Source organism: Apodemus sylvaticus, chromosome 4 (assembly GCF_947179515.1).
Source record: "Apodemus sylvaticus chromosome 4, mApoSyl1.1, whole genome shotgun sequence".
Lineage (NCBI taxonomy): Eukaryota > Metazoa > Chordata > Mammalia > Rodentia > Muridae > Apodemus > Apodemus sylvaticus.
In genome coordinates this window covers 35,769,459-35,797,359 of record NC_067475.1, presented here as the reverse complement: position 1 = coordinate 35,797,359, position 27,901 = coordinate 35,769,459, and the positions used below count along the sequence as shown (strand labels likewise).

The 27,901-nt window shown below is 39.0% G+C and overlaps 1 protein-coding gene across 3 annotated transcripts in view; it reads left to right on the top strand.

Moving 5' to 3' along the window:
• Positions 1 to 27,901, top strand: part of Camk2d (calcium/calmodulin dependent protein kinase II delta) — a 259,713-nt gene that overhangs the window by 204,235 nt on the left and 27,577 nt on the right. For all 3 annotated transcript variants that reach the window (XM_052179294.1, XM_052179293.1, XM_052179291.1), the window contains exons 9-14: positions 4,382 to 4,476; positions 5,861 to 5,983; positions 6,751 to 6,834; positions 7,297 to 7,339; positions 10,626 to 10,663; positions 19,117 to 19,165. In XM_052179294.1, the coding sequence (XP_052035254.1) occupies positions 4,382 to 4,476; positions 5,861 to 5,983; positions 6,751 to 6,834; positions 7,297 to 7,339; positions 10,626 to 10,663; positions 19,117 to 19,165 (432 nt within the window). The remainder of the gene's footprint in view (positions 1 to 4,381; positions 4,477 to 5,860; positions 5,984 to 6,750; positions 6,835 to 7,296; positions 7,340 to 10,625; positions 10,664 to 19,116; positions 19,166 to 27,901) is intronic.

Sequence of the window (27,901 nt, the reverse complement as noted above, 5' to 3'; positions counted from 1 at the left end):
CATGCTTATCCTAACTCTGGTTAACTGTGCATTTCCAGATCCCCTTGTAGGCACGTGGTATAGCATGCTCCACTTAGCTAGGTGAACTAAATGTCTTGTATGATTTCTCCATTAACTTTGCCACAGTTTCTTGGCTTGGCATCATTTCTTCCATAAGAGCAGTCACTACAATGCTTGACCACTTGTGTGATCATAGGCTTAATCATTCTTTTTCTAATATTAGCTTTCATTAAGATAAGTTTGGAATGTCCTTGATAAGGTACGCTTTCTTCCTAATCAGTAATCAGTGCTTCTCAAAACTCTGATTAATTAAGCATCTCTCATATCTTCAAAGCACAAATTAATACAAAAGACAAAGAAAACGAGGCAGTGTCATTTAGCAATCTTATATGTAACCGATTGTGTCAATAACCACTTCCCATGCTGTTGATTTTAGGAATGTTGAAGTAAGCAAAAAGAGAGAGTATCATAATGAGTAGATGGCTAAGGTTACTTCATCTTACCCCCATGTATTCTCCTGTCCTGTGACTGTTTTATTCAAAATCTAAATGTCATGTCAGTATATCTGTACAGAAAAAGGACTCTGTGTGTAAGTAGGGCAATAATACAACTTATTAACATGGCATAGCAATAGCTTAACAAGTTGTCTTTACATTTTCCCTAGCCACATTCTTATTTCACAGGTTTGTTATTGATTGTTGTCTTCAGTCTCTTGAATCTGTTTTGATACATAGGTTTCATCACTGTATCTCTCCCTACTCATTTCTAATGTATGTTTCTCCACTGAGCCCACATATGTGGTCGCCCTTAGTCTTGCTGTACTGCGTGTCCCTCCCACCGTTTGTAGTACTAGCTGATTGTACTCTCTCTGATATCTCCCTCATGGAGAGTATAGGAACATCTTGTCATTTCAGAAGGAAAAAAAAGTTAAAGAACAGTGCGGATTTGTTCACAGGAGCCAACATGAGGCTCATTTCCACCTGCTGGAGATGGAACCACTACAAGGTTACTAAGAAAAATAGCACACTAGATTAAAATACGCACACACACACACACACACACACACACAGCCTTTCCTGTGTGGGCTGTACCTTAAGGTAATTAGGTAATGGGGGAAAAAAGTTTTCCCATTTTTAAAAGGTGAGATAGGATTAGAATGCTAATTTGTAAAACATTCAGGCAGTGATTAGCAAAGGCCAGTTAGGTCATAAGAGGTCACATCAGCATCCCTGAAATGCTCATTGTGGTGGTTAATGCTGATTGTCAACTTGACAAGGTCTAGAATCACTGAGGAGAGAAATCTCCAGTCCTGCCTTCGATCCCCATGAGCAATCATTTAAGGTAGGTTAACCCTTGGACACCCCTGTGAGAGTTCATCTAGGTTAGGCTGACTGTTGGACACCCCTGTGAGGGATCATCTGTCAGGTTAACCCCCAGACACCCCTGTAAGGGATCACCTCAGTGAGGTCAGCCCTCAGACACCCCTGTGGAGGATTATCTTGATTAGGTAATTCAGGTGAGAAGACCTACCATGGAAGAAAAAGAGCTGAGAGAACTTTGAAAGTGGTACCATCAACAAGCCTGCTAGTAAATTAACCACTTAGTCTCCTTGTTTATAATCTATAAAATGCTATTAGTAGCCTATCCACCACTATATAGGATTAAGTGAAGTAATGATTTAAAACACAACAGGCAGTGGTGGTGCACGCCTTTAATCCCAGCACTTGGGAAGCAGAGGCAGGCGGATTTCTGAGTTCAAGGCCAGCCTGGTCTACAGAGTAAGTTCCAGGACAGCCATGGCTACACAGAGAAACCCTATCTTGAAAAACAAAAACAAACAAAAAAATGATTTAAAACACATATAAAAAACATCATTCGTGAAGAATCTTTGATGCAACATTTCCATTATGCTACAAGTCCACAGGCCATTACTTATTTTCAGAGAACAGAAGGAAGCATAATTCATTAGCCCTTGTACTCTAGTGAGAAAATCCAAAGAAGCTTATAGAATAATTCAAAGACACATTGACAGTTCTACCTCAGTTATCCAACAGTACTTTTCTTTTGTCTTCTAAGTCTTCGAGTCTAAGCATTTTTATTTCTAATATTTATGCTACCAAAAGTATATTTTCCATAGAGACCACTTTGCCATCTATCAAATGGCTAAATCATGAGATGGTGTGTGACTTTACCTAAGGAGGTCGCTGAACAAATTTCTGCTCACATCAAATTTGACAGCAGTGACCAGTCAAGGAAGATTACACTGCAGTCCAAATTGGTGAGCCAGTGAATTTACTGGTGTTATTTATATGAACATAGACAACTCAAAAGCATCTGAGTGACCAAAGTACCACCCTAATATGTGTGGCAACTCATAAAAGCTGCAGTCCTGGAACTCTCTGCAGTGTGAAGGCAGTTGCCAGTGGGAGAGTCTCCTCTCCACAGCAGTGCTTACTGTGTATATAACCTTGGTCAAAGAAGGACCTTGCAGATCTGTTAAGTTTTTGGAACTTCCTCAGATAAGATTTGTGAGTTGCTTTCTTCCTGTGTCTTAAAGAGTCTCCTTCCAGGATGAAACGTTTTGATTCAGAACTTCCTGGGCCTTAGCAGACCTCCCTGTAGTAAAGTGTTCCAGTCTTAAGAATATTGCCGTGCAGTATATCTATAGTATGCATTGTTAGCTCTCTTATGGGGAAAAAAAAAAGGCCTCCATGAGCTTCCACTTCCCGTAGAAGTAATGTTAGCTGTCAACTGCTTACAAAAGCCTCAGGAAAGTAAAGCCTGAGTCAAAGCGGGAATGCCCCAGCTGCAGGGCTGGTTAATCATTTTGTAACAAACTAATTCCATGTTTATTAGGAAAATGTCTAGATTCACCAGACAATGTTGGGATTACAAGACAAATTTTTTTCACTCCTTGCACCCTAGGTGATAACTAAGAGTAGTTAAAATGAGTTTCTTTACAACTCATCCTGGGAAAGTAAGTTTGGCTATTGGTCATCCTATCGCCATCATGACTGTTGAGTAATCTGTTCCATCAGATAATAATAAAAATAATATGAAAATTAAATTAATGCACATCAAGTCTACAGCAGTACAGTTTATAAAATATTTCCAGTCTTGGTATATAAGCCATGACAGGTTTTTTTTTAAAGATGACTATTATATTAAATACTTTATTCCATATTAATCACCTTCCCGATACTATGACAAATTGACACAGATAATGACAGGGTGATTGTGGCTTGAAGTTGTACAAGTTTCAGTCCACAATATATGGGCCTCCAAAGCATTTTGACCTCTGGTGGCCATATGCTGACCTCAGAGCAGAAGGAGGAGGAGGAGGAAGAGGAGGAGAAGCAGAAGCAACCAGAGTCTGACATATCCTAGTCACTTAGAGATAGTTCCTCTGGGTACCCAAACACTGTGTAGGTGCATTTAAGATAAAAGTTATAATCCCACCACATGACATAATAGGTCATTGTTGGGTTTGTTTTGCCTGGTATAGCTATTTCCAGAGAGGCCCTGCCAATGCCTGACAAATACAGTGGGGGATGCTCTCAGTCAAGCATTGGACTGAGCACAGGGTCCCCAATGGAGGAGCTAGAGAAAGGACCCAAGTTGCTGAAGGGGTTTGCAGCCCCATTGAACGATCAGCAATATGAACCAACCAGTACCCCCAGAGCTCCCAGGGACTTAACCACCAACCAAAGAGGATACATGGAGGGACCCATGGCTTTAGCCATATGGGTAGCAGAAGATGACCCTGTCAGACATTAATGAAAGGAGAGGCCCTTGGACCCATGAAGGCTCATTGCCCCAGGGTAGGGGAATGCCAGGTCAGGGAAGCAGGAGTGGGTCGGTTATTAAGGAGGGGGAGAGGGGATGGGATAGGGGGTTTTCAGTTGGGGAAATAAGGAAAGGGGATAACATTTGAAATGTAAATAAAATATCTAACAAAAAATATAAAAATTAAACAATATATTAAAAAAATAATCTATTTCAAACTGTATTCCAGAAGTTGGCAATAAAAGATGGAGCAGATTGGACTATTTTCTTCAAAGTCATTTTAAGTCAATGGTACCTTTTGTGTAAATAATTCCAGACTAATTGACAAGAGCTGCATTAGATATCCCTCACCAGGAGCTCCAGGAGCCAAAGAACGCCCTCTGCCTGCCTCTTTACAATACTTTGTTCCATAGAGTGGACTGACAAGGCTTCAGTGTGGAGCACATGTGAGAAAGGAAGAGCTGTCACCTTCTAGAGAGGGAGGCCTTAGAACAGGACACAGTATGTCACTCCGAAGCCATCCCCATGTGTTCCTCTGTCTTCTTACCATATTGGTCAGGCACATTTGACTCTTTGTCTGTTGTGATCTCCTCAGGTGTCATCCTCTACATCTTGCTGGTGGGATACCCACCCTTCTGGGATGAAGATCAGCATAGACTGTATCAGCAGATCAAGGCTGGAGCTTATGATGTATGTAATAAGTACCCATATGTCTTTGGATGAGGGTTGGTTGGTTGGTTTACTGCCAAGAGCAAGAGTTGCTGTTGCTACTTGTTTAATAATTTAATAATCTGTCATTTGTCAACTAGAGTGGTGTAAATTTGTCTTAGCATATGTGGAAAATTATATATATAGTACAAAATACTTATATGAAAAGAAGGTTAATTATCAAAAGTAGTTAGGATAAGCATTGAGTTGAGGGAAAAGATTTACAGTGTCAGGCCACAAATTTCAAGTCATTATAGCTAAACTCAAACGCATATTTATTAATCAAAATAGGAACCATCACAATCAATATATTTTTGACTATGAGAAATATGTTTATTTCTGTTGCATTAAAAATTGATGAATTTTCAGAAAGCAATTTCTGCATCCTGTTAGTTATAGAAGTGTTCTCTAAATGCTTGAAGATGTTTTGCCAGTTGGGGAGAGGGCAGGCAGCTGTAAAAGATGAATTAACACTTCATAATCCAATCCATTCAACATGTGAAGTATTGTGTCATATGCAGGGATGTTGTCATAAAGAACCAGGCAGCTGTAGGGACTGCAGTTTTTGTTATATCTGGTCAATTTTCTGAGCATACTTCTCAGATGTAGTGGTTTCTTGGGACTCAGGAAGCTGTGGTGGATCTGATTTGCAAAAGTCCACCAAACGGTGACCACAGTCTTTTTTGAGTGTAAATTTGGCTTTGGGTTGTGCTCTGGTCTGCTTCCTGGTCCAGCCACTGTCTAGCCAGTTACCACATGCTATCCACCCTTCTTCAAATCACAATATGATGGGGAAATGGTTTCTTGTTGGGTAGAATAAGAGATGATGACAATTCAAGATTATTTCTTTCTCTGGTCAGCTCATGGGGCACTCACTTGCAAAATCATGGCTGTCTTGCAACCTTTACTTCTAGTTAAGTGTTTTAGAAATTTAGAAACATTAATATCTCAGGCATGTCCACATCAAAACCAGTGAGTCAAGCTGAAAATAAACGTGACCAACTTTATCTTGTTAGTTATTTCTTTGTTGCAGTAGACAGTGGTATGAATTAATCTATTTTTTATATAATTTAACTATAATTTAACTTATATAATGGAAACTTTTTGAAGCAATGCAGTAGTTATAGAAATGAGGAATTTATTTGCCTTTTCTCTATTTTACTCTGTGTGTGTGTGTGTGTGTGTGTGTGTGTGTGTGTAAGACAGGATCTCACGTATACCAGGTTACCCTCTTATCTGAGGGTTGCCTAAAAGTCATGATCCTTCCACCTCTGCCTCTCCAGTATTGGGATTAGAGGCATGTACGAACACGTCGGGCTTAGTGTTTCTATTTTTAAAAACTCTTTACTAATTTCTATCTTTGAAGTTTCCATCACCAGAATGGGATACAGTGACACCTGAAGCCAAAGACCTCATCAACAAAATGCTGACCATCAACCCTGCCAAACGCATCACAGCCTCTGAGGCCCTGAAACATCCCTGGATCTGTGTAAGTCACGTTCGCATACACCCCAGGAGCCAAACTGAAGAATAAACCCCTAGTCATTTTTCATAGGTTCAAAATAATCTTAAAGAAAAAGATAAGCCATAATGCATTTTTGACTCGAGGTATTTCAGAAAAGAATTTATAATAGTGAAAACTGCCATTGCCAGTATAGCAAACTGTAAAGTATTGTCTGCAGTTAGAGGAGTGATTAGTCCCCATGCCAGTTATTGATGAGACTCATGAACAGGGACTAAGAAAATGACATGAATACTTGCTGTAGCCCACAAGAGGAAATTTTACAAAGTCTAATTCTTTATCACTAAAAAGTCTTAGAAACGCGAGGTTTAGAAGCGAGAGGTAGTTTTAGGGGGATACAGGATGGCTACAATAGTTTGACTGCCTTGTAGAAGCCCTACAGAAAAAACGAGGAAATTGTAAGGGAGTCTGAAAATGTCTGTAAATTTCTAGGGTTAGGATATATTGCTAAGTAAGGGGAAGGTATTCTAATAGAATGTGTTGAAATGTTTGCTAAAGTGGTGATCTGAGTGTCTAATGATCGTCATTCCTGTACCTCCTATTCATCAGTGTTTGCACTCAGTCACTAGTAATCTTTACAAAACCATGCTTTTTCATAGGAGACTTGGGCAATTGAGTACTTGCAAGTTGACTATATGCATGCAGGTGCCATTCATAAAGATTGAATGAAATTGAGACTCCTTATTGTCCTTGGTATGTTTTAAATATCATGACTCTTTCTCCTCTTCCTTTAGCAACGCTCTACTGTTGCTTCCATGATGCACAGGCAGGAGACTGTAGACTGCTTGAAGAAATTTAATGCTAGACGGAAATTGAAGGTAAGAAATTTGACAATGTTGTGGGAGGGGTGGAGGGTTGATAGGGTGAGGTGAAAACTATGGAAAGCGGAAGTCTTAGTGATGCTTTTAATGCTATAGATCTCAATGGTCGGTCCTCCTGGATCGGACGGAAACAGAGTATGCTCCATAATCAAGCTCAAGGATGCAAATAGGCTGGGTGGGGCGGTGTGTGCAGTGGATGCTCTCCTTAGAGGATGCAGCTGCTCAGTTTGATGATCTAAATGTGGCTCGGAAAGGTAGAGCTGTCCAAACATCCTGAGAGCCACAGGGTAGGGCTTTCAGAAAACAAAACAAAATAAAACAAAACAAAAAAGCAGATAACTTGAAGCCCCTATCTGGGAAACAAAAAACAAAAAGAGATTTGGGAGCCCTTGCTACATGTTTTTAGGTCAGAGATTTGTTAGGGCCAACTGTAATCAATTTCTCTTATTTCTTTGACAGGGCGCCATCTTAACAACTATGCTGGCTACGAGAAATTTTTCAGGTATACATGTTTGAACTCTGCTCCTTGTCCTCTGATCTCTGACCTTCTCTAATCTGTGTGTGTGTGTGTGTGTGTGTGTGTGTGTGTGTGTGTATGTGTGTGTGAGTGTATGTCCTTAAAAGAATTGGGAATGTCTAATAAATACAAATGGTTAGTGTGCGCATGTGCGCGCGCACATAGACACACACACACACACACACACACATACACACACACAATGGAGTAGGGGAGACGCCTTATACTCCTGAAACTGTAGGACTTCACTCATACTGGACACCTAGGACTCAAATGCTGTGGTCACACAAGTATGATATATGTATGTCTCATTTTTATTGATATTTCATAAATAACCATGAGGATGCTTTTGTTTTTGTCTAGCTACTATAGGGAACTGCTATAAGAAATTTTGAAATGAGTCATTTTGTAGAACCCTATTCTTATAGGCTTAATTTATTTTTAACTAAGGTAGTGTCTTCATATTCGTTTAGACTAATTACAAGGACTAAAGCTAATGAGAAATTACAGAGAAGCAAATGGGCACATGGGGGTGTCATCTGATAACAGTATTCATCAAAAGGATTTCATGGGGGCAGGGAGGGCAGATAGAAGAAAAAGAAAAAAGAAAAAAACTTACATCTGAGCTAAATTCAGCCAAGAAGTTTCTTTTCTCTAAAAGTGACTCTCCACAATGGATGTAAAGGATGTATTATTTCCAGGAAAGTATTTTTAAGTCTTGGAGTCCTCCTTGATAGATTATGTAAAAAGCACTAGGCATTCAAAAGTCAAATGTTGGCCAGGGCTAACCAGACATATATGTAGTGGACTGAGGCAGCAACTAAGTTACTGCCTTATCTGATAAATTTACAGTTTAGGAGAAGGTCATCAGCTGATGTATGTCTTTAAACTCAACATTCTGGAGGCAGAGGAAGGTTAAACTGTGTGAGTTCAAGGCCAGCCTGCACTACATAGAGAGCTTTAGGCCATTCAATGTTCATAGTGAGGCCCTGTTTGAGAGACAGAGACAGACAGACAGACAGACAGACAGACAGTCGTATAGTTTAGATGTTTATTCTTAGAACACTTGTCAAAAATTACATTACTTTTGTCTTGGGGTGGGGTTATGCAGCATTCACTATCTTGCTCTGACTTTCTTTTGTCCTGTCAGGATGTTAACGTGATAATTGGGTGACCACCATTATATGAGTATCAGACATTCTTCAGTCAGTTTCTAGTTCCTGCTGAGACTAGTGTTTACAGAACAGTCCTCCTTCCCACTTAGAAAGATCGAGAACTGATGAGAAGTACCACACTGTTCCCATTGCTCTGTGTTCTATCCAGTGTGTCTAGTCTAATAATTGTGCTGCTGCCTCTGTCAAGCTGTTTAGTAAAGACCTAGTAGATGTGATTGATGTTTATGCGGGTGAGCTCATTGCCAGGTCACTAAGCATTAACCAATATAGATGACCTTACACTAAATAGATATTTCACCATAGCCCAGGACTCGGCCAATCACTAGAAATAGAGGGATTTATATAATGTATGTTGTTAATGAAGAGCTTCCTTTTCAAAGATTCTCCAGAATTAAAATCATATATTTTGTTGAAGTTTTAAGTGTACCCTTCAGTGTAAAAAGGATCTTTATTTACAATGCTTATACCCACTTATAGATGCTTTAATTTACACCTTTGCACCATTCTGTAAACTAAAAACCATGACTAATATGTGGATTTTTGTATTGCCTGTGAATGTTTTTGCATGAAAAAAAAAAAAACCTTTTCAACCCATCACTTCCATGTCAACTGAATACCATGCAAGTCAGTTATGTCTTGTACTTCCATCCCATAGCTCCATTTTTGTTTTGAGTATTTCATTCATTCTATTCATTGCCAGATATAATCTTTAAAGGAAACGTCCATAAGTATGTGGTTATAAAGTTTGTTTTTATTTCTTCTTTTCTCCCTGAATGTGGATTGTATTTCTTGTGAGGTAAGGTGGTAGTCACACAAGGATGGCTCTGCATCTCCCAGGCCAGATTGCTGCTTTCCTCAAACCATTGTCTTCTTTTTGCTTGCTATTGCAATCCAGATTATCCTGTTTGCTCTCTAACCTGTTAACTACCACAAGAGTTCCCAAGTGTCCCTTTTTAACTACAGGCAGACAGTACCATAGCCAAAGCAACTATGGAATGATAATCTCCATTGATAAACTTTAAGAGCTTTGTTGCTAAAAGTAAGATAATATGAATATTTGTGTCTTTCAGGGAAACTTAAAATGTTGCCAAATTGAAAACCAAAATAACATCCCAAATCAAAGAAATATCAATAAATGAAAAGTTCATGTGGTTTTGTTACAGCTAGGTGTTTCATTTCAAATGTCATGCTCCGTGTGCTTACATGACTGTGTATATTGTCATTCAATGATGTATGTACTTGTCCTCCATACTGTGAGTGTTCTACACCAGTGTACTAGTTATTATAGTTACGCTGGCTGCTCACGTTATATGCACTCATATATAAAAGAATGCTTTCTAGTTTTAATTGATTGAAGAATTTGGGAATAATACAAGCAATTGATTAAACACCCTACAAAAAGGACATTTTCTATGAGAACCAATGCCTTTAAGATTTCATGTTAGATCTGGTTCTAGATATTATGGTTTTTAACTTTTCAATTCAAAGACCTTTATTTAGGAAGCCTTTGTATTCTAATTTTGAAGTCTAAAAGAACACGGAATGCATTTTTTATTACCATCTGCTGAGCATAAAAAATTTGCTCCTGGTCAATAAGTACATCAGATTTTATATAGATATTTGTGTCTTCAGTCCACCTGAAATTATCTGATTTTTAAAAATACGGAGAAGACACTGGTTAGCCAGAGCAAATTTTTGCTAATGAAATTTCAGCCTCTGGAAAGAGGAGCTTCAATGGCAGAACTGACATGGTCACGAGACGAGAAACTTTCTGGATTATGAAGGGATAGTCCAGCGAAAGTTCCAGTATCCTTTTCGGAACCAACAGTGACACAAAGTCCATTGTGCAGCTGGTAAAGTGTTCAACTTCATGCCATGAACTCTGTAAGAATTGACTTCTAAATTTGCTGTGACAAAACCAGAAAAGTGATACTGTATTTCAGTGTCCCATAAGCTCTCACTCATCAGTGTGACCTTGACGGTGTGGTGCGTGCTGCCCATAACTTAGCAAAGGTGCAGGAGACGATTTCTTGACTTGCCATCTCACTGTGGGTTTGTGGACACCTCTCTAAAGCAGTTTCACTCTCGTTTTGCAGCAGCCAAGAGTTTGTTGAAGAAACCAGATGGGGTAAAGGTAAGTTAAACAGCTCTCTTGAACTCTTTCTGACTTCCAGATGCTGTACAGTTTAAACATTATCTGCAAATCCCAAACCGTAGTTCATGTACCTTATAGTCCTTGAAAGAGGGCCCAAGCTGAAGCACGAGGCAGTACTCAAACATGATTATCATGTATGCTAACAAACCTTCCATCCTTGTCACTTGATTATGTAGTAACCATGAAAACCAGTATTTTAGATATAGTTATTATATAAAGTGAACGTTTCAGTCATCTCTGCTTCTCCACATTCACAAACTACTCTGCTGAACTAAGAACTTGCAAAACCCAAATGCTTTTCCAAGTGATTATGATGTGTACTTGAAGCCCACCAAAATCTGGGAGAAGTTTATCTGAAAATTCAAGGTTTCATTGACTAAGTGTCCATGCTTGGGCAGTTTCTCTAAAACCCATGAGTTCCTCGAGTTTCAATCCTAAGGATTAGGATGTGTTTGTGGTGCTACCCTGTACAGATGCTAGAAAAACCTTCCAAGGAAGACAAGGAAAAATATTTTTACTTTCTTGGATACCTATAATACAGCTTACTCCCGATAATATCTTGCTTACAATGAGCTTATTTTGAATACTGTAACTTCATATTTGCACAATGATATTTGTTATCTTCTAGCAATCACCTAAATGTCTTGTTAATCATTTTCTTTCTCTTCCGATGACAGATGTGTACATTCCTCAACAGGTCAACACTCTTGGGAAATAATTAATATTCTAACCTTTGAACTTGGCCCATTCAGGTGGTCAGTTCTTATTGAGAAATGTAACGTAGAGAATCATTTGTTGGCTCCTAAATTCCTATGGATCCAATCCTTACCTCACCACGTGTCCGTGTGTGACTTGGGAATTTCCACCTGTGGTATCACAGAACTTACTAGACTACCACTTCTCACTCCTCAAGCTAAATGTATCTTCCTCCTGCTGATATCCCTCCTTAGATTTCCATAGTGACAGTGGATGTCTGCCTTTTCCCTGGTAGAACATTGGTGAAAATGTGAGGATTTTTACATTTCCAAATGTATCCTTCTGGGTTTTCTGTATGGCTCGGTGCTGGAGAGCTCACAGGCCCAATGGACAGTTATTCTCACTGATATCCTGATACAAAAGCACCGAACACTCCAGCTGACCTCTTCAACAACAAAATGATTATAGATTCCATGGTTTGGTGCTTTACAATTCAACAGGTCGTGTTTTTTTGTTTTTGTGTTTTGTTTTTTTGTTTTGTTTTTTTGTTCCCCCTCCCTCCCCACCCCTGTCTTGCTTTCTCTTTGACTGGTCAATTCAGAAAAGGAAGTCCAGTTCGAGTGTTCAGATGATGGTGAGAACCTGTGTCTGCCAGATTTCTCCTACCGGGAAAATGCACACTTAGACGTGAAATGTTCTCATTTACCTGAGTTAGTGGAAGTAGAAAAAGAGCATCAGAATTAGCAGCGCTAATCTGCACTCATAACATGCTACTCCACTTTCACATTACTTGGTTTTTCTCTGATAGAGTTTTTTAAATAAACAAGAACTTGAACCCTTCATCCATATGCCGGTAATACGTTTGACCATCTGTGAGAGCAAGGCCTGGTTTTCTATTTGAAAATAAAGAAGCCAGGATAAAATGAATGCTTGCTTGTACTAAGGGGGAAAAAAGCCATAGGGTTGGTTTTTTGATCGATCATCATAATTGCTAAATTAATTCAGGCATGACTTAATACAGTTGCCCTGGGTTTACAAATAATGTGAAAGTGATTTTAGCTTGAGCCCATTCTAGCTCAGCTTCTTTAAAAGAAGTATGTATTAACCTTAACTGAATAAATACAATTCCCTATTCATGCCTTCTGAGAATAATACTGCACTGTTGATTGCATTCAGGTTTCAAGCAAGAAAAGTACATTGCTTTCATAATATAAAGTATATAAATTCACATGTACATTTTAAAAGACAACTATGGTTGGACATGGTACTTGGTAACTGACACTTTAAAAGTCAGTCCTTCTGGCTTTCATTTAGGAGTTTTTTGGGAATAATGTCATAAATACCTCCAAAACATGATGTGGTGTATGCTGTTCATGTATGAATGTGGATAAGGGTTTGGGTAGTTCTACCCTTTGGCTGATTAGTTTGTGTGCATTTAGATACAAATGAGTCACATTTTCACTAAAATAAGGCAGTTCTTAGCAACTGCATCCTCAGGACAAGGCCTTTCTCCTCGAAAAACATGAAGAATATTTCAGAGTATTTCTCTTTTGTTTGATGAACACTAAATGCATTTGATCACAAGGTCCTGATGACTGGACAGGAAGTTGCTGTGCTTCACCAAGCACTCTTTCCCACTAGGACGTTACTTTTGGGCATCCATCCCTCTCCTTGTCTAATGTAGCTTGCAGTAACATAAGCACATTTTGATCCCTCTTTAACAGACACTCTTAAACCTTTACCTCTGTCCCATTTTGGCCATAGCAAACATTTTATATTCAATTGACGTAAAGCAAAAAATTTCAAACCTATTTTCAAGATTCAGGTTGATGATTTAATCTTCAATAAGTCATCCAGGTAAAGAAAATGTTCAACATTTTCTCTCTTTTCTGGATATCACAGAGCATTTTATAACAATGCTATAAGCTAACCGTATAACAGCTGTAAGCTAATTAAATAATGGTCATACCAACACCCCACACAAATGAAAATGAAAAGAAGAGCAAAATATTATATATCTCAGTGAATTCTGTTCCCCTTTGCTTTCTTCTTAAAGATAGCACCAAAGCAGCCTGTAGGCATAAGGTTAAATGACCCAGGAAGCCCAAATAATGACTTGTGTAATCATTTGTAAATAACCATTTGATATGCAGTCCCTGTTCCTCTTTTAGTCCACTGGTACATTTACATTCATATTAAAACTTATGGGGTGTATTCCTTTAGAAAATAATATACATGATTTGATATGCAAAAATCAATGTGAATTTAAGTTTCTGTTTAGTAGCCATAATGTAAAATATTATGCATGGGTTTAAAATGATGTTGATTATTACAGTTCAGTATTTTATTCTATAGTCCCAAATTCTATAAAGTTCTAAGCTCCCATGTGTCCACAAAGAGCCTTCTTCTGTGGGCCATTGCTATATTTATTGGCCCTAGGAGCATCTTTGAAAATATGGCTCCCATGGTAGCAATTATATCCCCTATTTAGAATAAACTCACTTGTGTTAGTGTAAGGTCCCACCGGATGTACTTGGCAAGAATAACAGAACAATCACACACTACTGAGCTGTCTCCCAAGCAACTGTGAGCAAGAAAGTCCTTTCACATGGAGGCTACAGAACGGAGTTTGATTTCTTATAACTGAAGACAGATTCCTAAAGGAGACCAACCCAAACTTATCATTTTCAACAAAACACTTTAATGTTTGCGTTTTGTCAGAAAAGGCAGGATTTTAATTGGATGTGTAGTAAACAAAGTAATGATAGTTCCCCAGAGGAAAAATGATCTATGTATGACTTCAGGATCAAGAACAAAATGAGAAGAAAAAAATAATAAAGGTATATGCTCAAGGGTATATGACCACAGCCTGTCATACTCCGCAGCCTGGTTTGAGCTCAAAGAAGGCACCCAAAGCAGCCACAGATGATCGCTTTCTTCAGTCACAGACAGGGTCCTGGTCTTCCGTGTGTCCTTCAGGAACTAGACATGCTCTTCATTTGTGTCTCTCTCATCCACCCCCAGGGACTTTTAATTCTCATATCTGTATTTCTGTATAAACACGCTACCTGTAGACATTGCCTATCAGGAAGACTAAGGCATCTCTGTCTCTGTTTTCTGCATATTCACAGATAAACAACAAAGCCAACGTGGTAACCAGCCCCAAAGAAAATATTCCTACCCCGGCGCTGGTATACCTGGACTCTTGTCCCCTTCTTAAGTTCTGCACTGTTTGCTGTTGACTCTCTCTTTCACTAAATCAATATCCATGTACCAATACTTCATTTGTTGTTGGTTTTGTTTGTTTGTTTGTTTGTTTGTTTGTTTTGCTTTCAAAGATAGAAGAAAACTTTCTATTGTCTTGTCTTATTTCCTTTTCTTGAGATAGTTGTCAAGCAGTGTGTTTCTAACATGAGACTTCTCATTTCATTGTGGAGCAATCATGCTTTTCTCCGCAGTTGGGATTCCTGCATGTTGCCTTGGAAACGCAGTAGAATGTGCTTCGGTTACTCTTAGCTCTTTCTGGTGTTGATCGCTACTGATCGTGAAAACAATGGTTTCTCTCTCTGCAAAGTACGTGTTGACATCAAGGAGAGCTAACAGGATTCTTGCAAGATGACATGAAAGCAGACCTTATTCAGAGTTCCCATTTCTCTCTCGTTGAAAGACAACATGGCTTTGCAAGACTTCACTTTCAGAGATAAAGAGGCACTGCCTAAGTCAAAGCTTTTTGTCTGTTGTGTTTCAAATTAAGTTGTCACTGTTTCACTTTCTTCCACAGGAGAGTATATACTACAGAAGGTTAAGCTATCAGAGACAGACAGTTTTGTCCATTTCAATTAAATGGACAGAAGTAATGACTTAGTTCGCTCCACACATTGGAATAGTGTTGTGTTAAAATCCAAAAATCTGAATACTGGCATTTAGTAGACAGGTTTTATAATTTGACTTATGATTCCCAGAAATTACTTTTATTCTTTACTGTTCCCCAGACTGTTATTGCCATTAATAAACATTTAGGCGTTACTTTAATTGGGTTGTCCAGTAGGCTCAATTTAAGAACATTTGAAGGAAAAGACATATAGAGATAGAGGGTTATCAGGGCTGAGAGCAAAGCTCAGGAAGAGGATTTTTTTTTTAACCTAGAAGAGACCTTGTGGTGTTCAATCCCTGGGGGGGGGGGGGGAACATGTTTTCTTAAAAATAGGTAAGAAAAAAAGAGGCCAAAAAGATAGGTTATAAATAGTAAAGGCAGTGTCACAGCTGAAGCTACAGAAGGAAAGGAAAGAAGCAACAGTTGGATTTTTCTAGCGGTTCAGTGAAGGCTCTCCCTTGGGGAAATGCCTGTGGTGGTGGTGGTGGTAAGCCTGGCCCTGACTATAGCGACACACAGGTGCCAGGGCAGCCGTTAGTGGCTGCAACAAGCATGCCATCATTGTATAAATACCAGGTCTTTTTTTAAATTAATATTTGAGTATTATTTTCTGCTTAAGAATTTTTTCACAGAAAAGAATGTGAAAATAATAGTGTCTTCGTGGAAAAAATATATGTACAAATACTACATGATAAATTTTACACAAAATGCAGCTTCACAAAGAAGTTTATGTCCTCTCAGATATTTCTATCTATGGTGTTCTTGGACAGTTTCTGTAAGACAGACAGAAATAGAGTATCCAGTAGAGAAGAAAGGCAATTAAGCATTCTAGATATGAAGTTTACAAAGCAGAAATATTATCTTCACTGTGATTAGTATAAGATATATCAACAGTGTTTCCAATGATTGTGTTTTATTATTAGTTCTAAAACATTTAAACTTTTTAAAAGTATTTTTTTATTTTTTCATGTGCTTTTATGTGTATTCTTTTGGACAGTTTTGTGGGGGGTTGTTGTTGTTGTTGTTGTTGTTTTTGTTTTTCAAGTGTGGTCCAGTGTTTCAAGAGTCTCCAAGGGTATCGAGCTATGTGTTGATTATAATAACATCAGAGTTGGGTCCCCAAGGCAATACAGCTGGGAAAAAAAATATCTTCACAAAGAATCTGCTATGTTCTCAGATATTTCTATCTATAGATTAGAAGTTCTTTCCAAGGAAAGGACCAGGTGAAACAGTGACTGCCTCTTTAGGTCTCCACATTGCAAAGCCTGCTCACTCACATGTCAAGAATAAGGTCTTTTGCATGCTGCTTCTGGGTAGGAAGGTGTGTGATCTCGTAGGCTCACCAGAGAGCCCTCCACAGAGATCCTGTCAGCTGTTGACAGCCCCTTACCTGGCTTTAGCTCTTGTCACTAGTCCTGTCTGTTGGCCCTCTGCCCTGTCCCACAGACTAGTAAGAATGTACTTACCAAAACAAATTGTTTCTTTCTCTATTTTGTTCTCACTCAGGAGCCCCAAACTACTGTAATCCACAACCCTGACGGAAACAAGGTATTCAGAGAGAATCAATCCCATTTGCTCTGATAAGATTACACATCTCATCAAATGCCCTGTGCAAAACCCAGTCATTATCTCAAGTGGGAAAGGGAAAAAAATGGCCATCTTTTCACCACATGCTCCTTCAGGCTGAATTCTCCTAGAATTATCTGTAGATTTTCTTCAGATCAAAATGAATGACAGCCTTAGAGAGAGAGAGAGAGCTCAATGATTCCCTTAGTCAATTAAAAAAAAAAAAGAGTAAAGGTCAGTTTAAACACTTACAAAGTCTTTGTGTTGAGATGACTGTGTATCTTAAGCTATTCCATGTGGTCCTTTTATTTCTCCATGTCTGTTTGTGCGTTGTATAATAAACATATACAGCATGACATTTCAGAATTTCTTCCTATCATCCTCCTTGTCTTCAAACATAATGAATTTGTAGGTATTTTTTTTTCCTAAAACACGATGTTGCTTTTGAGCTTTTCCATTGTCTCCTGTTGTCACAGTGGTTTTGTTGTTGTTTCTGGTTGCTTATTTTTCAATTCCCTGTTATTGATGATATCGCTGGTGGTGTTATTACTTGCAGTGAATTTGAAGAGAATCGGGAGTTCCACTTTTTGTTATATATGTTGCTCTCAATCTATATGAATTATAGTAACATACATTTAAGTAATATTCTGAATGAAGACTAATGTGTTCCACCTGTTGTAAGTTATGTGTATACTGTGTTCATACCAACACTCGCATACATGTCTAAAAATATTCTATGTCCAGCTTATAACTTGGTATACATTATCATATCCAAGGGAGGAAAATGCACCAGACTTTTCTAAGATACTGAATAAATCACAGGTCTTTTCCTTGCTCTAACCATTAACATTGAAGGTTCAGGAAATATATTTCATCTTTGGATCAATATTTAGTTGACCCATGTTGAAAACATGAAGTGTTTTGTGTGTTCATCTAATGTGTACATTAGTGTCATGACACTGGAGATGTTCTAAGTCCCCAAAATATTTGAGGTAGTCAGGACTAGCACATATGAGAATAATCCCATTAATGGCACTATCAATTGAAAGACCAGACATAGCAGCTGGAGTGGACACCACTGTAATTCTAGCTCTGTCATTTGTAAGGGTGGCTGCATGCTATTTATTGCTTACATGAATTCATTTTCTTTAAGTGCATGGGATTAACCTTCATTTTGAGATTAAGTCTGAATGCTACATCACATTCAAGAAATGCATGGGTGTTTTTTTCTTTGGTTTTGTATGTGTGGAGACTCTGGACATTAGCTAGTTTATATCTTTGGTTCAAGTACTATATATGGCATATATACATATATAAATAGATGGCTTTCTAAAAATACTGAATCTATAAATGGACACTGACTGGGATTTTTTTTACTACCCTCCAAACCCTGTTTTCCATTCAATAAACATACAGCTATTAACTGGAAGTTTGGTCCCAGTTATTTTCAGCTCTGGCCTTTAATCATTCCAAGTGGAAAATAAGTACTTATGGATACTACAACACAGCTTTTCTAGAAAGCATTTCATTACTAAAGGGTACTAAAAGCATTCATGAGGCTCCTTTAAGAAGCACCCCTCTCCCTCCCTCAGATACAGTGCTCCCCACCTTCATTTGCAGTTACAAAGACCTTTATCTTTTCATTGTGGTAAGAGATTTCTTTATCAATGACCAACACTTTCTGAGCTAGAAAAGAATGAAAATAACTCTAACTGACCTTGAAAATCAATTATTCCTTATGATTTCAGTGTCCTAAAGATAAATCTGAAACTTCCTGACAGATCTGTTAAGGCCTGGCTCAGCTTGACAGTAAATGCCTTTTCTCCACACAGGTGGAGCATAGACAGCAAATTCTATATTCAACAGTGCCCCATGCAAAAACTTGCTACTTACTGAGGTTCATTGGGGGATAAAACTATGTATTTTAAATTTCAAATTTATTCTGCTGAAATATTCCATTTCTCCTTCTAAAAACACACAGCATGAGGCACTGTAATGTGAACTCATGTAATTCATCTTAAAATAAACTACATACTTCTTCTGCTTCTACAAATCACCTGGATTTATCCTGCATCCATGACTAGGCAACCAGAGTACTCCCTTTGAAATGTTTGCAGCATATGACATCTTGTTTCTGTTGAAAGTCACTTGATGTATGTGTCCATCTGCATGTTGGCATATGCACACAGCCTGCTGAAGAAGTTTGCATGATATGTATGTATCACCAGCCAAGTTTGTCATAAGAGCTAGCTCTCTGTTGTACGAAGCTTAAAACTGTGTTTTTTCCTCTGCACAGGAGTCAACTGAGAGCTCAAACACCACCATTGAGGATGAAGACGTGAAAGGTAGGCTTGAGGCAAAGAGTGGGAAAGTCCTAATTCAAAGGGCCACATCTGTCATAACAAGGCTCATTCCCAGTACCTAATCAGTTTATATTAGGAAGAAGGCTTATCCCAAAAGAAATTCATTTTTGTTTTATGAATACATTATTCTGAATAATGAATCATCCCAAGAATATGTCAGCTTTTTCACATTGTGTGTGTTTTAAATTTAAACATGTGTTCTGTGCAAGCATATTGTTGACATCACAGCTAACGACTGATTTTAAACACATCAGTCAAAAGTAGCATAAAATACATATGCATTCTATGGATGTCGTTAAAACACATCAGTCAAAAGTAGCATAAAATACACATGCATTCTATGGATGTCGTTAAAACTTATAGAAAACTGTATTCAAGATTATATTCTGAAGAAGTGGTATGAAAATATTCTAATAATTTTTAATGGTCTCCATTGAATGCCAGTGGAGCTTTGTGATTCTGGAAACCATTTGGCTTAGGTTTCTTGTACTTTCTTAATATAGCCATGACATCCATTCCATTTGGTTTGCCAAAGCTGTCCAGCTATTGAAATCTCAGAACCACCGCGCAGACATGCTCAATACATACTTCTAGTTTCCTCTACTTCCTTTGACCACATGGCTGGCTTTAAAGTGTCAATTTGGCTCCATTTTCTTGTGCAGTTTTGTGTTCTTGTTGTAGCTCAGTACAGCTTCCTCTTCAGTTGTTCTCCTGGCTAGAAATTGAAATAATAAAGACCTTTAAAATAAACCTTTAAAGGAGGATAAAATATTTTTGAAGACCCGAAAGACGCGATTCGTCCCTTAGCTAAATCTTAAACTGGGAAATACCTTTTGTAAAAATGCCACTAAATTCTGTAATTTTTTTTAAGTGGCATTAATACAATAGTCTTGAAAAACATATGAACTTGTGTTATAGAATAAATAACCAGGAGATCTCAGGTCAGGAAGAAGGATGGAGAATTCAGGAAGTGAAAATGAGTGCAGAGTACAGTTGGTAGTCACCTCTGCTGCTCTTTTTCTTCTTAGTTAGTGGAACACGGACCGACACTAGCCACGCATACTCTTGATATTACTGGGGCGCTACTCTACTTCTCTTAAAGGAAGCCACTCGTTGTTGTAGAGGGCAAATGTAGATAGCAGTGTCAAAGATACCACTAAGTCTACTCCTCCCATTTTTGCCACTGAGCTGACATAATGTTATGAATCATTGATATTACATAAAAACATATGTGTTAGCCAAATAAACAGATGCACCATCTAGCTTTGCCAGTGATTCAGGAAGGATCACCTTGTGAGTGTTTTCAGCTAAATAAAGTGTTACGTGTGATTTTGATACCAGCTTATATAAGTGTTTGGTCAACAGTCCCAGAGAGATTCTAGGTTATTGTGCACCAGAACAAAGGACTGAGCAAAGGCTGAAGCAGCTGAAGTAAAGATCATTTATTAAAGAAAAAAAAAAGATAGACTTACTGAAGAGGAAGTAGGCCAGGGGGGGAGAGAGAGCTCAGAGCTGGAATAGCCCTGCTTCATGGAGAATGGGGATTTTGTATGTCACACAATGTGCGCTTTCTGGCCCTATTGCATAGCCTAAGTTTTTTTCCACACATTCTCTGTTGTGTGCAGTTCTACATACAGCTTCATGCATGCCATATTACAATGAACCATGTAACACTCTGCCCATGGGTGGCAGGGTTCTGCTGGCCCCAGCTAAGGATATCCTGCCTTTCTCTTTGCCAACTACTGTTGTTCTCATATGTTTATTTTTTTTTCAGTCTTTGCTGAGGCCTACAGGTCTTAGTCTCCACCCTGCTCTCTGGTCTCAATTTTTAATCAAGTGTCTGAAAACCTATCCATTATCCACCGGAGGAATAGAAGGAATCCTTAAATAACTGAGGATAGCAAAGGGAATCCCAACACCTCAGTATATGTAGTTCATCCACTTAGGTCATTTTCACACCTTGGTAATTATGAGAATGGCTTTAATTTGTAATGTTTCTCATCTGAATTTGACTTGAGCTATTAAAAACTTGCCCAGGATAACTTTCTTTCATTTATCAAAATATCGGTGTCTACTACAGTCTCTCGGTTGAGTATGGCACACACCTGGAATCCCAGCACGCAAGACACTGAGGCAAAAGGATACAGAGTTTTAGGTTAAAAGTGGATATAAAATGAGGTCTAGACCTGCCAAGTGTACATAGTGATACCTGTCTCAAAGAAACAAGTCAAAATAAAATGAATCAAAGTTCCCTTGGGGATCTTAAAAAAAAATTGAGGCACTATTTGTCTTTAGGGTTATACTGAACTTATAAACACAAAATATTAGAGGAATTAAGTATAACACTATGTCTAGGTAATAATTGAATGCAGGGTTCATTTATTTTCTGGAACCTAATAAATAAATTACATTTCTGCTTGATCATACTAGTATAGACCATATAGGCCTCAGCTGTCTTCCCTCTAAAACATATCATTGATAACTGATGCTTTAATGTTGATAGAGTCTAGAAACCTTTAAGACTAGCCATGCTTCAGAAGTTCACCCAGGTTCCATTGTAGATATAAGTAGGTAAAAGGTGAAAGACTGGAAATGATTTTAATGCATTTATTTTGTTGGCGATTTCTTTCTGCAGGAATCGCTCCCTCTGTCAAGTCACTGAATAATTCCCCAAGAAAGGCCTGATATATTTAATTCATGCACATAATTTTGCCATACTCTGTATAGTTTAGTTGAAAGTATGTTATTGTCTTATTCTAGGAGAAGGCAAAGCCCTATCTCCCATGTAGGAACTGATAAGGACAATTCTATAATATGACCAAAACTATATCCTCTATGCATGACTATATCACACCAAGAAAATCCCTTTACTTTCTTCTACTGCCCATGCTATCTGAGCAAGGCTGTATACAGCGTTATTACTCAGGTGAAACCCCAGCCCATCAGACTGTGTCTGTAGCACCTGTTCTCCCATGAAACGCATCTGGCAGCAGCACCTGTGCTTATGTGATTCATGGAACCACACGGCCCTTGATAGAGCACCCCAGGCTTCGCATGCAGTGCCCGGTTCTCATCAGCTACCTAGGAAATGCATGTTTCTATCTTCTCTCTACTGCAGAGAGCATGGGTGGTTCCCACAGAAGGTGACCTAATCGAAGATCCATTAACTTCTTGGTGGTAGCCAGGACCATTACCCACGAGTCCAGCTGTTGCATAGGGAAACTGAAGTAGTAAGAGGATGAATGGGTTTCTAGGCAGGGCACTGTGGATCACTCTGGATGCCAGGATGGAGAAAGACCTGTTTTCATTTAGGCCTGCTTGTTATGTTTCCCTTCACAGTGGCTTGGGTTCCCCGAGGGTCCAGTTCACGTGTTACTTTTAAACTACCTACTAAGTTTATCGCAGGTTCGTCTCTCGTTCAGCAAATACTCACTGAGTACATACTTTTCAGCGAGTGCTGAGTGGGTCAAAAGATTTCAAAACTGTCAAGTTGGAACGTTCGTGTTGTGGGGTGTGTGTGTGCGTGTGCGTGAGCGTGTGCATGAGCGTGAGCGCGTGCATGTGCGTGTGCGTGTGCGGAGTTTTTTGTTTATTTGCTTTCGTTTTGTTTTGTTTCATTTTGTTTAAATATACTCAAGAATCTGAGTATGGTGGTGCCTTCCTATAATCCCAACTCCAGGGGCTTGAAGCTGTAGAATTACTAGTTAAGGGCCAACCTCGGCTATGTAGAAAGAGCCTGTTACAAAACAAAGCAAAGATGACTAAATGAACAGAACTAGAGTTTCACATCAGAGCCACCTGTTCATTTCCCAACAGTCATCTGGAGGACGTGCTGTGTCTAACATGTTGAATGATCTTAAAAATCTCCCATAGTTCTTGTTCTCCTTATCCAAAGGCAAAGTGGTCACATCCTCACAACATGTCGCCATCATTTTACACAACTTCCGAATATTGTCTTGTTTTTAGAAGCTGGATACTGTTTCTGATACTGTGGCAGGAAGCTCAGCAGCTCTTCAATGTCATGGAGAGCTTGTAATAGTTTGAAAGTTAATGGTGTCTTAACAACGGACGGTTATGCCCATAGATGCAAAGTGGTCATCACCATGGTCCAAAATAAAAATTCTCCTGCTTAAACTAACAGTTCTCAAATTTTTAAATATTAAGCCAAAATTGTTGGTTTGCATTTTGGATACATTTCTAACTCTACATTAACTTGTAATTTTATTAATTAGTGTCCCCATCAGCCTTATGCTAGTGACTGTCACATCTAACAGTGCTCCTTTCTGTAGGTGTAGGGGCACGTTTCCACACTGTCTGCATTTGAAGACTGTCCTTTGGTTTGTGGCTGTAGCCACAGTTTGCAGGGCCTGTCGCTGTATGCCACAATGCCTCTCCACCTCCTAACACACCCAGTCCCATTGCTCAGCGTCAGCTCCTTCCTGATGAGTGCACGTCTGTTTGCACCACCTGATGTTCTTTCCCGGCATGCCAGAGTGCGTGTCACCTGTGGAAGTTGTGCTTCTGCATGTTCTTATCATCTGTCACTCATCCTGCTCCCAGCATGTCACCACTCAACAGCCAATCCCTCGGATCTCTTGCTGCACACCATCTACCTTGCAGGTCTAGCCCAGTACAGCTCCTCAGCATAACAAGCAGAAATCGGTACCTCTGAGGCTAACTGGCAGGGACTGCATTCTTGTTCAACACTTTCTCTATTTCCTATGACGATGGGGTAAAGAAGCTGTATGGGATGCTTCCAGAAGGCCCTGTAACAGACAAAGATGCTGGAGCCTTATCACCTGCATGGGATCTGGTGTCCGTAACACCCATTGTCAGCTCCTGAGCTAATCTATCCATCTCTTGGTGAATGAGCTTTGTGCATGTCCTGTAAATCTGCAAGTTAGAATGCCGTGTGCTCGCCAACATCTTAGTCTCAGTGACCCTGCTGGACGATTGCCTTGAGGGATACCTTCCTTTCGGTGTGGGGATTCCCGGGGCAGAGGATCAAGCAGTGCTGCTCATCTTCAGACCTGCCTGCTACTTGTTGCTCGGGACATATCTCCTGCTTGCACATCCCACTTGCAGAAGACATAGGAATCAAGAAGTTCCTTTGTTTAAGGATTGGGGATCAACCAAGAGTGTCTTAGACAGCCCACAATGTACACAATAATTGCTTTTAAGTTTCTAATCCATAATTTGGCTTTTGATGTTTTTGAAGAAAATAATTTGTCCACATGCACAGACTTACCCGCAAATCTTTAGGTTCTTAAATTATCAAAAATACAGAATTCTTGCAGAATTTACTCCTCTCTAACCTGCAATGCATAAACATTTTGCTTTTCTTTAGATTTTTCTTCATTCTAGCCATTTCTAGTTTACCCAAAACAGTATAGACTCACTGTTTTTTCTCCTGTCAAGCTTGAAGCTAGCGGCTATCAGGACTGCCATATCTCACGCTTGTGTTAGTTGCCCTTCTGACAAAACACAGAGTGAAACTGTTGCTGGTGCAGTTAAGACAAAGAAAGAGCTGAGGAGAACTACATTTCAACAGTAGAAAAACAAATTAACTCTATATTTTAGTAAACTGTGGCATTAGGGGTTCTATGAATAGCATTTTTTGCAATTTTATAAAAGTTAATTATTTTAAAAACCTTTAAATGGTTGACCCTGGGCTCAACCACCATTACTGGAATATATAGGTATGTAAAAAAATAATATAGTACTATTTTATAAAATGTTCTATGAATACTAAACACATATACAGCCTGACACAACACCTACATGTTTCTCATCTGCAAAGTCAAACAGGAATTAAAAATCTTGGGGGGGAGGTGGGAATCTCTGTCCCAAAATAAAAGCTGACAAGAAAAGTCAAGCAAAACAATCTTGAGTATACATGACATCATGCTCCTCCAACCCAAGCCGGACAAGCGTTTGCTCAGGATTTGCCTTACGCCATGTTAGGTAGTGTAAGACTCTGGAGGTGACTAAGTACAGAGGGGGTGGAGCTAGATTACATTCAAAGCTATCCCATTCTATACAGAGGACTTGAGCCTCCTCAGATCTTGCTGTCTACAAGCATCTGGGAATTCCTTGTGGGTGTGTTTTAAGATCCCATCTATCAGCTTCTAAACCTTGATTAGGTTATGACTTCTCTCTGCTTAAATTGACTTCTAATAACACAATTCAGATCCTGAAACCACTACCATAGCCTTTTAATCTTTCTTTCTGTACTATAGTGATGTAACACTATTAACAGATTGTTACAAGATCTAATTTTTTGAAGCATATGCAAGTATGCATTTTGAAATAGTATATTATGAAACATGATTGATGTTAGCTATGTAAGCTACCCAAAATTATCAAAAAATACTTTTAATTCCAAGCTGAAAAATATAAAACAGTTCAATAAATTGATGCAGTGTAGATAATATGTTTATAATTGGAAGAATCTACTAACACACATACATATGTTGTCAGTTGCACTATAAAGTGAATAGTTTTAACACTTTCCAGTACAAACTCTTAGGGAGGCAGGCAAAATTATGATAAAATCTAGAGGCTAAAGATTTGGATTCATGGGCAAAACTGCCTAAGTCTGTGGACCTATGTTTGAATCCCAGAGCCCACATGAAAGTAGATTGTGCATCTATGTCATACTAATGGGGAGATGGGAATTAGAGACAGGAGAACACCTAGAAGCTACTAGCCTTCTCTTCAGGCCTACTAGCCTTGTGTACAGAGCTAAAGAAAACAAACAAAATCTGTCTCAACCCAGGTAGCAGTGAGGAACAAAGCCTGAGATTATCCATTGATCTCACATGTACCCAACATATAAATAAAACAACTTTTTAAACTGGATATCTAAAGCCGATAGTTGAACTCAATGTTTCTGTATAGAAGTTAAATCTCGATTATTTACTGGTTTTCATACTATGGATTTTGTATAATTCTTTAGTTACTTAAAAGCCTATCTCTTTCTGAGTATGTACTGGTTTCTACTAATAAATATATCTGAAAGTTCTGTAAAACTATATGATTATATTGTGATTCTTCCTACAAGTGAAATAACCCCAATATATCTTCTGCTGTAAATTTTTAGAATATTCTTTTTTCAATTTTAAAAAACAATTACATAGTTTTCCCCTGCTCTCTCCCTCTTCTCTCCCATGTCCACTCTCCCCTACTCTCATCCAAACTCACAGTCTTCTCTTCATTAACCATTGTCATTGCATAGACTTATAAATGAGAAAACATAAATATGACCCTCCAAGTTTGTTCAGTATTGCCTGCCTATATATATTTCTAGGGCCAACCACTCTGTATTAGCTAACAAATCTCCCATGCTAGGAAATTGTTAATTACATGAATCTATTCAGCTGGGAGTGGTGTTCCTTAAGACTTCCCCTATCTATGTTGGGTTGTCAACTGTTGGAATTATTCAGGTCTGATTTAGACAACCATCTTGCTAAGATTTTGCAGGCACAGCTTCCCTGTCATAGCTAGAAGGCACAATTTTACAGCAGATTTCACAATCAGATCCCAATAGATCTTACAGTCTTTCAGCCCCTCTTCTAAAATGTTCCCTGAGCCTTAGGTGCCAGAGTGGTGGTGGTGGTGGTGTTTCAAATTGTCTTGGTCACCTCTTTTCAGTTAGATGGTCTCTGCATTTTGACTAGCTATAGTTTTCAGTAATGGCCTCCTGTTGCTGGGGAAAAAAAGGGGCGGGGGGCTGCTTTCATGAATGGTGAGAGCTGCACTCATGTCCTGAGCAAGTTCTTCAAAAATCTGACTGCTGAACAGTATAAAGATAAGTAATTAGAATGCAGTTAGGAAGTAAACTTCCTTAGGAAATGGTGGTAGTAGTTTCTCTTCTAGGATCTTTTCACAGATCCATGTGTGGTTGGTTAGGTTTATACATGGATTGGGCTAATTTGGAATGAGTTCTAGAGACCATAATCTAAAGTCTGTAGAAAATTACTGTCTACTAAGGGCATTCAGAACCACTCGCTCCTCATTTTTTTATAGTAAGGGAGCTAAGGCTGTGTTTGCTGTTTTCCTCTTGGCTCTGCCGCCTGCTGACTACAAGAGCCTAGGCAGAACGAAATTCACCAAAGCTCCATTTTCATCTGTGAAAAAGTGGATATTAGCCTAGAAAACTGGAATACCCAAAACATAATCCACATATCAAATGATGTCCAAGAAGAATGGAGGAGTGGCCCCTTGTTCTGGAAAGGCTCAGTGCAGCAGCATAGGGCAATACCAGAACAGGGAAGTGGGAAGGAGTGGATGGGGGGACAGGGGGAGGGAAGAGGGCTTATGGGACTTTCCAGGGAGTGGGAAGCCAGAAAAGGGAAAATCATTTGAAATGTAAATAAAAAATATATCGAATAAAAAAAAGAGAGAGAGAGTGGCATTGTTTTCAGATCCTGAGAGCTACATTAAAAGCACCTGCTCTTTCAGGATGACCCAGGTTTGGTTCTCAGTACCCAAGTGGTCACTTAGAACTATCTCTGACTCCAGTCCCAGGGCACCTGACGTACTTGTCTCTCTTTAATCCGGCACCAGGCACACATGTAGGGCCTATCCATGGACACAGGCAAAATGTTCTTACACATAAATTAAAAATGAGCATCTCAAAAGGAAGTTTTGAAGCTCAGATCTTCTGCACCTAAAGGGTTTTCACAGTGCTGAGCACGCAGCAGCATTATAAAGAGT